The following is a 12,502-nucleotide window of genomic DNA, read 5'->3' as shown; positions in this document are numbered from 1 at the left end:
TCTTCTTGCAGGGCTTTTAAGTACTTTTTTTGCTTAAAAGTTTCCTCCACTACACATTTGATATAATCATATAGAGAAGACAGTAGCTTAGTTGTACAGCCAAGTAGCTCCCAAAATGGACTTGGCTGTTTCTACAGGTTTTGATAGTTCAAGAGTATTTAGTTTCACTCTAAATATACTGTTCCAGCTCTTACCATTGTGTCCCTGCTGTTGGCTGCAGTACCAGTACACCTCCCGATGATTTTATCAATACATTTCTTATGAATAGCAGCATTGCATTCTTCAAGACATGCATAAGAAAAAAAAAAAGGATTTTTTCAGATAATAAGTACATAGGATGAAGTGTTTGCATTTCTTAGCACGTGAGAAACACACTCCTTTCCACCATACCATACACATCAAAATAATTTCTATCAAGATGATGATTTTTTAAAGCTGTTTCTCCCCCCATTCTCTTTTATCATAACCTCTATTTCTACACTAAATCTGCTTCCACTTGACAGTGCTGTCAGCATTTGATAATAAGAGGACAATATTATGCTTTTGATCCTCTTTGATACCTCCCCTGCTGTTTGGAGTACTGCACAGAGATATATGCTAAGTTAAAAAGTGCTTTTGAATTTTACTGTAAAACCCATCAATAATTGTAATTCATTTTAGAAAAGGTTTCACAAAAGCTGCTGTCATATATGACTGCAACTTTTCAAACGCACCACACACATAAGAAGAATAGCTAAGTCTAAATTTTGACACTGAAATTTCAGGTAGGAATCACAACTTACAGCCTTATGTTACCATGCAAAATTTGTTTCACATCTACTAACAGACATGGTGATCACGCATTGTGCCACGCACATTAACAGATTTTTCCAATAGTGAATACTAGATCTATAAAATAATGTAGAAGGTCATACAAGAAAAAGGCAAAAATCAACTTACGTCTACATTTGTATCCCTGCTTGTTGAGCCCCCTGAAAAACAAATGATACAGGAAGTCATATCAGCTTGCTAGAATTAAAGTTTTTATTTTATTTTACCATGTCAACAAATATATTCTTTGCCTACGTAAATATTTGTTCCAGTTAAGAAACTGATCTAATTTCTGGTATTCAGAATCCTCTGCCTTAGGAAGGCAAGGCTTATAAGAAAAGGTAGAATGTTTTGAAAGACCATCACATTAGGAGGAAAACCCCGAAAAGACAAAGTTTCAATTACATGGGAAGTCCTGATCTGACTTACTATAAAAACAGCCTTCCTATGAAAGGGACCCAGCTTCTTGCTCTTGATGGGCCTCTTCTCTGCTGTCAGCCACCTCATATCTCAAAGTCAGCATTATTTTGTCAGTTCCACCCATCTCACTCTTTTGTGAAAAAGCTGCTGTTGGTTACAGACCAAATTTCACTTGTGATGCTGATGGAATTTTTGCCAGTTTTTTCAGATCTATTTTTTAATGTGAAAGAGATGACTATAGCTCTGAAGCATAACAATACTCATAGTAAATAAATTATTTCCATCTCTTTCATACCACAGATGAATTTATACGTCATGTTTTGTTTCAATACACCTGAAGCAAATTTTACAATTACTAATCCTTTGAGCGTGGGGGAAGCTTAACACTTCCTTCTTACCATACAAAGTCTTTGCAGACAGAGCAAAATGTGGGTTGTCCAAAGAAGGTAGCAATAAATTCATGATTTTTGATGTAGTGGATTTTCGCTTGCTTGATAGCTCCTCTCCTGTTCATAGTTACTGTTCCTTCTTCTTCCCTCATCGACTGTTTGCAATCTAAGGGGGAGGAACGAAGACAAGGCATACTTTTAACTCTTGAACTTATGACAAAGACTAACACGTGCTTCCCCAAAACCTTCAGTTTGTTTTTCTGTTTCCAGCTCATGTCTCTATTCCATGCATCCTTGCAGACTGTCAGTCTCCTGCTCATTCAGAGGAAGCCTTCAGACAACAAGTTGAGAGGAGGAATCAGGAAAAGTTGTACAGCCTTGCTAGAGAAATGACAACTACAGATGTTTCTTGAAAATTTATAAGCTTTGCTACTTTATTTATCTTGTGCATAAATCATAATGTTTTATTGGAAGCAGGAGGTCTTCTCCATCAGTAAAAATCTCTTCATGCTCTGCATGCCCTCCTGAACCTGACCTTAAGTCATCACTGGGCCACATGACTTCCATTTTGACAGAATTATGAATTTCTTCTGGCCTCCAAGATCATTACACAGTGAGGCTAAGTGAAATTTTCAATTAGATATTCCCATTATGCTAACTCATGACAAGTCTTGATGTTGTTTGTCAACACATCCCAGTCTCATTCCTCTCCCTGCCAGCCACCATAGGATTATAAATATATAGTCCTATAAATACTCCAGTAGCAGCAGTATATGCTAGAGATATACAGTAGCATATAGTGCTATACTACATGCAGTGTAATATTACCCAAGGGAAAAAAAATACAACAACACATGAACTTTTAAGGATCTGCGTCCAACTGGCTCATACAGGCCCTTCACTATGGGTTCTAGTTATTTCCACTGATTTCCAAGGAAGCTTCTAAGTTTATCTTCCAAAAATGAGTCTCTCATCACAATCTTTCAGCTGCAACTCAAGACTCTAGTTTTACTTACACATTTTGAAAACAACAGGAGGAGTTTGTAATGGAAATAATCACTTAAAGGTGCATCAAACAAGACTGGATTACTGGTAATTTAACTGTAGGGCACGTTTCTTTCAGATAGAGAAGAGCTGATGAGGGTTAATCCCAATCCGGCGGGGGGAAAAAAAAGTAAAAGCTTGAGTCTACAATGGGAGCAAACGGACTGGTAACCACATCAGCTCTGGTCAGCAGCTTCAGGTCATAACCTGGAACAACATGGACATGGTTCCAGGCTGGAGGTGCTGCAGAGCTTGCAAGGTGAAAGCTTCCACGGCAACGGAGTAAGAAGAGAGCCTTAGAAGTATTTTTCCCACTGCCAACACAATTGGTTTAGATTTGCTCCATGGAATTGCTGCCTGGCATCAATATCAGTCAGCACGTTGCTTTCATATTGATAGAAAGAGATTCCTTTGCCAAGTCACATTAGCCACAATGCCTGCATTTACTGCAAAGTTACCCAGGAGCCCTGTTTTTCTTGTTGCTAGCTGAGCTTGTTCTTCATCATTTTATCAGCTGGCTGCCACTGTTGCTATTCCAACAGACCACCGAACCTGGAGCACAATCTATCATTCGATACCATTTTGAGTCTCCTGAGCTAATTCATCAGCCTGCAGCAGCATTTGACATCTTAGAAAAGAGAGGGCAAAGTCAGTTCAGGGATTAAGGAAAGACCGAGCATTTTACTGCAAAGGAAGATCAATAGAAGTTTTTACCACCAGGTATTAATGTTCTTTTCTGAGAAACTGACCATCTGGTTCAAAGAAAACCCCACCCTGTCTTGCCCTGAAAAGTTCACAAGGTGCATGATAACACCCTGACACTACATACACCACTTCCCCTCCAGGAACAGGATTCATTTCTGCTGTTCAAACAGGCTACTGAGTTCACCCAGCAAAAACTCCCATCAACTGCTGCGCTTCAGTTTGTTGATGTCTGCCAACAGCACTATCTTTTTGTTAAACCCTGCTGAGCAAATACACAGGCCTCACCCACTCTCCCTCAAATGCTTCAGGAAAACCACATGCTGAAATGGGTGCGAAATGAAAATGATGTCGAGAGCTGGCAGAACTTCATATTGTCTACTCCATGGAAAGGATGTCTTCAGGAGGGGGATTCCATCAGCAACAGCAACAAACCAGAGGAAGGTGTGTTGCTTTTTCACATATATTCTAAGATAACCCTGTGATGGAGCAGATTAGGGACAAAAATCTTCCCAACTTCTGAAATCAAAGTGTTAAATGAGAAACAAACAGGATTCACCAGGTCAACAGGATAAAGCTTCACCTCACATTGATAATACAGCAATTTGGCATTGCTGATATTGCGTGCAAAGTTCCTAGACAACACTTTCGATCAGGGTATGAGAAACCATATGGGAAACATGGTGTTTCTATCCCATCTTGAAAACTGATATTGAACTTAGTAGAAATCTATTAGACTGACATCCATTTCTAAAGGATAATTATTAAACTGGGCTGCATCACTTACTTTCTTTGTACAAAGAAAAAAATCGGGGAAAATAAATGTTTTCCTTAAGCATACTTTGTGAAAAATCCTTGAGCACAGCAAAACTTCAAAATCTGCATGTGAGAACACACAGTCTTCACAAGCAGCTGCGTTATTAAATACCTTTGCCAAAACCAACCAATATATCAAAGCATAGCTGAAAACATTTTTGTATGCTTCTGAAGAAACTGAGAGGTTTGGACAGCAGCTGCAGGTCATGTGCATCTGAACCCAAGATGGCTCTGAAACGATAGCATAGTTCATTTCTATCTGCTATGAGTATGTTTAGCAAGTTACCATTTAATGTGCATTGCTCCAGAAATTTTTCAGAAGTTCAGCCAAGAACAGACTCAGCTAGGGAACAGAGGCTTTATTTTAGAGATATAGAGAGAATTGACAATTGCAAGGAAGTGAATTTTCCAGCAGCAGGGTGTAGATGGTGAGAGAGAGGAAGAAACGCAGAGGCACAGCCTTTGCTCCTCTCCAACCAGGACTCACACGGACGAAACGCTTGTGCTGGGCCGGCACACAGTCAGAAACCATCTCAGACAGAACAGCTGAATCAGCAACTAAAATCCTGGTGACCTCTGCAGAAGCTGCAGCCTGGACCCAAAATTAATCATTTTGAACCCAGCACACACCATTAAACATCATCTATTTCCTCTGTTGAGAGCTATGGTTAATATTTATCACCGACACGCTGTTCACATATTTCAAGGATCCTCCTCAAAACTTGCAGCTGATCTGACAAAACGACCCGACACTCCTTTGGGCCGCATATTCATTAAGAAACCATTAAGCACGCCTGTGAACTAATGCTGCAGTTCTCCAGAAGTGCTGTAACCATAGCCCTGTACACACAACTTCACTGCAGCGCCAGCCCTTCAGGCTATTTTGCGGTCCTTTCAGCCAGTAACGTAACATGCGAAGCGTCGTCTGGGAAGCATTTACTGAGCTACCTAAAACAACAGCGCTAGGACTCAGCCGAACTGTAATAAACCTCGAGGCGAGATGTCGTCTCAGTTCAACCTCTGAAGTTCAAGGACAAAAGAAAACAACCTCCAGAATAAGCCTACTAGAGCTTTAAAAAGAAGGAATAGAAAAATATTTACCATCTTCAGAGTTCATTTTTCATTTTAACTTGCTCGTTTCATGGTTTTGTTTATAAGTTGAACAGAGAAAAGATAACAGTGCTACTGTCAGAAACTGAGAACTGGGACTTTGCTTCAAACAGGGCCGGGCAAAACATTTCCTGAGCTAAATGGCTGATCGAGTTGAAAGAGATTTGCCTGAAACTTTACCATAAACTATAAACCGTTCCGACATTTCTGTTCAATGTCTTTTTCTGCAGGTCTACCGCCTTGCACTTGGCTTAGTTTGAAAGTTAAGCGTGCCCTTCAGGTCAAGAAAAATATTAATCTCACAGAGCAATCATTAAAAAGAAAAGCTTATTTCTCACAAGGGAAACCTTCCTGGTACGAACTACCTCAGAAGAGAACTGCTCTTTAACCTGCTCCAGGAAAGGACTGCTTTATAAATCTGTACAGAAAAACATTTACAGAAGTACAAGTTTCCCAAAAGTCTACGTTTCTGTGACACAAATTTGCTTCACTAAATCATTTTGGGTTGTGCAATATTCACAACCCAACCTTATACACAAGGCATTAGTATTGCTGTGTATTTCTCTCTTTTTAAGCCATCTCCTCCATTCTCAATACCTGGGGATTTTATGCTGCTGACACAAAGCAGCAACACCAACAGTCTGATGCTGCACAAGCCATTGCTCTCAAAGCTGGCACAAAACTTCACGTTACCTCTCCCAGCCCAGGAACTAACACTCTAAGTTTTCACATGGTCTCAAAACCACTGCTACGAATCCTTTGTTGCCCTCGTTACAAAGGCACATACAAAACAAGTAAGAGTTGGGGCATTTCTGCTGTGCTAAGAAGTGTGCTGGGCTCTCCTCGGCGTGCAGACCAGGACACCCACGGACACGCGCCGGGCCTGCACTGCTTTGACCGGCGCTTAGCAAAGCACTGAGGTGCACGTCACCGCACCAAACTACTGTGTCGTGGGCATGAATGAAGCCAGCGGTCTTTCAAAAAAGAGCTAAAATAAAACAGCATTTGAATAAGGTACGCCTTTCAATCCAGGAGAAGAAAATCCTGGGTCCAGGGTGCACTCTGTAGTGCTCACACCATCTGCAGAGTTGCTGCACTAGTGCAGTTTGAGCACAGTCTGTGCCCAGCTGTACAGTTTTTTTTTTCTTTTTCTTTAATTTGAAGTGTTTTAGTTAACAGTTCTGATACCTGAGAATATATCTGTGATATATATACACAGACACCTGAGACATATCTCATTTCTTGTGGTAAAACAGGGAATAAACTGGAAAACACCTCTTTTCTTTTTTTTTTTTTACTTTTTAAATTACAAAGTTACAGAAAAAACATCCTTAAAAAAAAAAAACAAAAAACAAAAAACACAAACAACCTGCATCTAAGTCAAATTTCTTATAAACACAGATACTATATCGTTTCCTCAGCTCTACACCTTCCCAACCAAATACACACCAACTTTGCGTTTATCAGATTAGTTTATCTTTGAATGTTTGATTTCCTTGAAAAGAAAAAAATAAGCCAGAAGACGTTTTTATTACATTTGTGCAATCACACTTCTCGATGCAGATTAAGCAGATGCAAGGTGCCACTGAATAACCATCACATCTACCACGTTTTAGAAATAGTGTTTTCTCAGTTAAATGATCAAATCATACCAACTTCTCCACTTCTATCTATGAGAGATCACTTCTGGCTTTTTAGCCCTCATGATGTCTTATTGATAACATGACAACTCTTCCCTAACATGCCTCACCCACACAGAAACCTGCTTTATATCTGAATCTAGACCCATACGGTATGCAGACCGTGCTCTCAGAGAATCTGTGCATCCGTTACTTACACCATTATTTTTCAGATATCTCAGAAAAATTCTCAGATCTCACACTTGCCCATCACTCATCACAACAGACACAAAGAAAAACACATTCAAAATATTTGCAGCTCTCTGGTTCGTATTCCTCTCCCAGAAGTCAGACACTTCAGGTATGAAAGCTTCCCATGCAAATCTGATCCACCTGATAGCATTTGAAGGAAAGAATTCACTAACCCTTTCTCCAGGAAGCTGAAGCCAGGAAAACAGTAATTCTGAATTCAAAAGCAAGACAAAAAAAGCGTATTTCCAAAACCTCTGAGGCTGCTAACACAGAGAGAGACAGTCGGTAGTACAGTAAGCCACCTCGGCGATCCTGGGTTTTCTTACTCGGTAAGGTCATTAACTACATTTAAATAAACAATGATCAAGCAAAGCATTAAACGCACTGCGACTTCCACCTATTAAAGCTAAAGCTGCCTTACAGAATTAGAAGCTATTTTCAATGCTACAGCAAGAGAACGAGGGGCAAAAAGAAAACAGTATTCTGAAATGAAAGTGGGGGGTCAACATCCTGTTCTCATATTTCACACATCAGAAGACAAGCTTTGATTTCCAGCACTTATTTTCAGACCACAGGACAGGAGACAAAATAAATTCTTCAACAGCTCTAAGTCAGGGAGCTCAGCAGTCCCTGTTTTACAGAGTCTAGAAAGAAAAATGCATCAAAAACTGGGAAAACTTTTCATATGTGCCTCTAAAGTAGCCGACCAGGCTCCAGTAGGCAAGGGGAACATACAAATGAAATGGCTCAGTGTAGCCCACCATGGAGCAGACCTCAGTAGCAGCTAATTCCAAGAAAATTATTCTCTAACAGTAAATCTGGTAATGGAGCAGTAACATGCTTACTTCTCAACACTGCTGCCTACTATCGAAGCAAAGAAAAGCAGTTTTCTCTAAAGGTGGCAGAATGTGTTCTGCTTAGAAGGAAGGGTTGGAAATCAAAAGCTTTCATCTGCAAAGCAAGCCAAAGAAAGAGTTAGTCACTTCTGTGAAGTGCTTGGAGTTTTTCAAACGAAAGCTACCACCTGTAACTCAAAGGCTCTGCTGGTAGCAATACCTTCACCAGGGAACGACTGAAATACCACTTTCAGAACAAGCCTTTTTTAGCATTTTAGACACTCTACCATCCAGTTCTGCGTGGAAAGGCATGTCAGAGAGAAAACCAAATGGTATGTACATAGGAAGGAATGTGAACAATCTCTGAGCTTTCAACTATTAACTAAGGGTTTTAGCAATGTGAAGAATGGAAGTTAACACAAACATCCTTGTAATGCACTAACAAACTTCTCTGCTCTAGTACTGGTAACAGCTACTCTAACTACAGAAAACATTTAAAGCAGTGCAAGGATGAACCAAAATCACTGCAATGTTTTCCAATTTAGCAAGGATATAGTGACACAAGGGAAGTCTGTGATTTTGAGGATTGTTAGTGTGTTACAGTGTACTGATGTTTGATGTGAGCATTCCAAGTGTCAGACTGAGTGACTTTCCTTCACAAAATGTAGTTGTATAGCTGTATCTTGACAAGCAGTCTCCACTGCCTCAGTGGTTGGGTTATGAAAAAGTTAGTGGTCAGTAACTGCCTGTAAAATGGAAGGTAAATAGGAAGTTCTTGCAAAGTAGAAGATCGAACAGGAACATTAGCACATGAATTTCAACTTGCCAATTAAAGTATGATTGGATGATTTAAAGATCTGTTCAGTATTTACACTTCATCCACTGCCATCTGCGATCCCTAATAATAAAGGCAATGACAAGCATTTTAAAGAGCATTGTATCTATTTTAAATTTATTCTGACAAATAACTAAGTACAATTATTTTAGTACTTATAGCACAAATTAGCTGTTCTTCCTAGCATCTGATGGCAAATTACAGAAGGTTTTCACTTATTCTGCCTCTACTGTTTTTTATATCTGTATGGAGAAAAAGGAAATAAGCTTCAGACTTATTAAATGAGCAACTGAAAAAAAGAATGAAGTTGTTTTTGTGCACTTTTGGTTGAGAAACATTTTGAGCTTCCTGGACAAGTCGATTTCTGTATGTCTTACTAAACTGAGAAATCCTCATAGTATCAGTGCACGCATAATGCCGTGCATGGGAAATCCATGATGAAGTCCAAGATGAAAGTTTTCTAACATCGTGGTTCATAACAGCTTGAATACAAGCCAGAATACTACTGGTGCATACATAAACAGAGAGCTTCTAAGCTTTAGGAGACTTACTTTTACTTATGGGCTCTTCAAAGTAATGAGGATATAGATAGGCTTTCTTTTTTTTTTTTTTTTTTTTTTGCCATTGCAAAGCTAAAATGTCAGCTCTGAAATGTCACTTACTGCATATCACATTCTATCTTTAGCAGCTTTTCCAGCTTTGCACATATGGTACAAAAAACCTCCACGATTTGCTGTTCTGTGAGAGTAGAACTATGTTCTACTGTATAGATATGGGAAAAAAAATAAAAACAAAACAAAAAAAACACCACCACCAAAGCCCACAAACAATGCTTTTAAACATGCTGCTTACTCTTTCTACTTACGATTTACAAATACAGTATAAAACCATGTAAGACTGATCAGCTAAAACATCAGACCAATTTAATTCCCAAGAAATAATGGTTTTGTCATTTCTAGCATAGGAAAGTTTTAACCACTGGTTAAGCAAGTTGTGAGGTTTACATCATTTCCTTTAGGAAAATTACACAAATCTCTGGTAAAATATTTGTTTTTGTTAGCGTACCTAAAGCTTTCCCTCTCATAATTAACCATCTCCTCTTACCTCATAGTTTCTTTTCCAAACAGCATGTGTAACTTTCTATCACGTACAACTTGTTCGCTTTTTAAACTGATATGGCAAAACATTGACTAGATTTGCATTTTAACATTTAACCATTCACTCATTGCTACAATTGGTTTCCACAATTAATAAATAGTACAACTGAATCTCAGACCTATTTCCCCGATCCACAAAAGTTTACCACATAAATCAGAACAAGAAAATTAACTTATTTATGCCTATTTAGGGTCTTATTATACTTATCTATTACATCAAAACATGAGGACGGACATACTAACGACCCTAAAATGGCTGAATGCAACAGGAATACAGAGTATGAAGGCATTTAGAGATTAAAAAATGCAGCCCCTGACTCCACAAAACAAAAACACTACAAAACAAATTAACAGAATTAGAAAATTGTACCCAGCACCACAGAAGTTTTTTTTGTAAGCGACATTCCATGTTTTAGAAAAGCAACTGAAAACAAATTTGACATTACCTGCATCTTCTAAAAAATACTGCACAGCCATCAGCACCTTTCCCTGAGGTTGTAGATCAAGCTGTGGAAAGAAAGATATCAACAGTGAAGCATGTGGCTGACAAACTCTCAGGAATTTATACAGCTCTTTTTAGGGAATCAAAGTGTAATATTCAGTAACTATTGGATTACAGTCCTCTTCTGTATCTCACTGCTGCAGCTGAACCAGGTGCTTTTATTCTATTGTTTTTGCTAGTATGCTGCATTGCTTTGATGTCTACCCAAAAGTTCATTGCTGTCCAAGTTCACATTGTTTTTGCATGTTCCTTTCCCTTTTCTGCAAATAAGTTTGTCAGCATCTATTTTTACTTTTTATAAATTCAATTTGCACAGGAACTTAGTTTTTAAAGTCTATACAATGCCGTGTATGTTTATTGACAGCACAAACCATAGAAATATCAAATACATTGCCTATCATCAGAAAAATAGCGGCAGTATCAAAATTTATTTTGTTTTCCTACCAGACTATTACACATGGTTTCTTTGGAATGTCCTACAGACCAGCATCATTACAAAGCTCCCTACAGCAAAAAGAAATGCCTTTTAAGCCAGTTCCTGGGCTCAGAGAGCAACCACTAATGCTTAACCTGCTGCCTTCCTACAATGTAGGAAGCTATTAAGCATGAAAGAGTAGTCTGATTCAGTCTTCACTTTAGCAAAGAGCAAAGTACCACTGAGTTAATAACAAATTGGTGAATGCAACTTGGAAAAAAAAATAAAAAAATTAAAATAGATGTATCTCCATAAATCTCACTGCCCTAGTGGGCAGATAAGATACAATTAAAACAGACTGGGTATTAAAAAATGCCAATTGCAGCAGCATTAACCCAAGTAAAATTTTCAGTAAAAATAAATTTGTAAAATAGGAATTCTAAACTGAAATGCCTTGGAAGCAGCTTCACTTTTCTTCACCTTTGTATGAATCACAATGACCAGATCCAATTTAAACATTTGCTAATTGCTGTAATGACTGTTAAGCTTTTTGAAATAGGCTCTCAGTGTGACTTACATCAGTATTTCAAATACCAAAGCCATTGATTTTATTGTCAGTTTCTTGAACTTTGATTGTACATTGCTAAATTAATTGTCTTACAAACTCCTGCCACACATGCTAAAGAGATTGAACACTCATGGGCATAAGGTCTCTGTTCAGTTTGAAAGAAGCATAACCAGGTCAGCAGGGTTAAGAAATTAAGCTTTTCCCTTACCCAGAACTCTGCTTTGCCGTTGCCTTTCTTGCACCGCTCCGCCAGGACTGACACACCTACAGTCACTTCAGATAATGGCTCTTCTGCTGCTTTCATGAGAACAATCTGAATCACACGTCCTTCATAAATGTGGGCATCAAAAGTTGATTTCCATTCTGGATACATAGTGGGTTTCTTCTGAACCAAAGTTTTTCCTCTCTCTGAAAGCCACACACAAAATAAGAGAAAATGGTAAAAAATCAAAAGGCAAAGTTCACCCTGACAGACAGCGCGTGCAAAGGCAGTGAAGGTGTTAACGTGCAGCCCGAGAGACCAGGAGGAACAAATCCCATTATGGAATTCAGAAGCGGGTTTAGTTATTTGCATCTTGACAGGGAATATTTGCATGTCTGCTTTTTGGCATCAATCTCCATCACATGCCATCTGATCATACTGAATACCTACCACTAGAAGGTAAATTAAGACAGATCTTACGTTGACTTAAGTTTAAATTGATACTAGTGGCTGAGAGATGAAAAGCTTCACATTTCATTAATCCACATCCAAGTTATCCCAACACTTCACTTCTATTCATAAGCAAGTCACTTGATTGACGTTGTACTCTCTCTGCCATGTTTGCCACTATTTAAAAGTTAGTACAAGGCTTTATCAGTCTTCTCTAGCACATGCAGACCCTGCATACTTAAAGGATAAGACTGAAAGAACCTCAAAACAAATCTTTTTTTTCCACTTAAGCTAGTTTCCCGTACGAACATCTCTACAGACTCTTTCCTTCAAGTCTTATAATGCCACACTATTTTTATTAGATAGAAATTGTAT

At 38.7% G+C, this 12,502-nt stretch overlaps 1 protein-coding gene across 1 annotated transcript in view; it reads right to left on the bottom strand.

The window, feature by feature from the left end:
• PRKCD (protein kinase C delta) overlaps positions 1-12,502 on the bottom strand; it is a 65,250-nt gene that overhangs the window by 12,706 nt on the left and 40,042 nt on the right. Inside the window, exons 3-7 of the mRNA XM_084292865.1 lie at positions 11,684-11,883; positions 10,437-10,497; positions 1,629-1,785; positions 940-971; positions 195-280 (exon numbers count right to left, since the gene is read on the bottom strand). Of these exons, the coding sequence (XP_084148991.1) occupies positions 195-280; positions 940-971; positions 1,629-1,785; positions 10,437-10,497; positions 11,684-11,883 (536 nt within the window). The remainder of the gene's footprint in view (positions 1-194; positions 281-939; positions 972-1,628; positions 1,786-10,436; positions 10,498-11,683; positions 11,884-12,502) is intronic.

The sequence above is a fragment of the Netta rufina genome, assembly GCF_964035555.1.
Source record: "Netta rufina genome assembly, chromosome: 10".
NCBI classification, from domain to species: Eukaryota; Metazoa; Chordata; class Aves; order Anseriformes; family Anatidae; genus Netta; species Netta rufina.
Note: the sequence above shows the minus strand (reverse complement) of the source record. Positions and strands in the feature narration are given on the sequence as shown.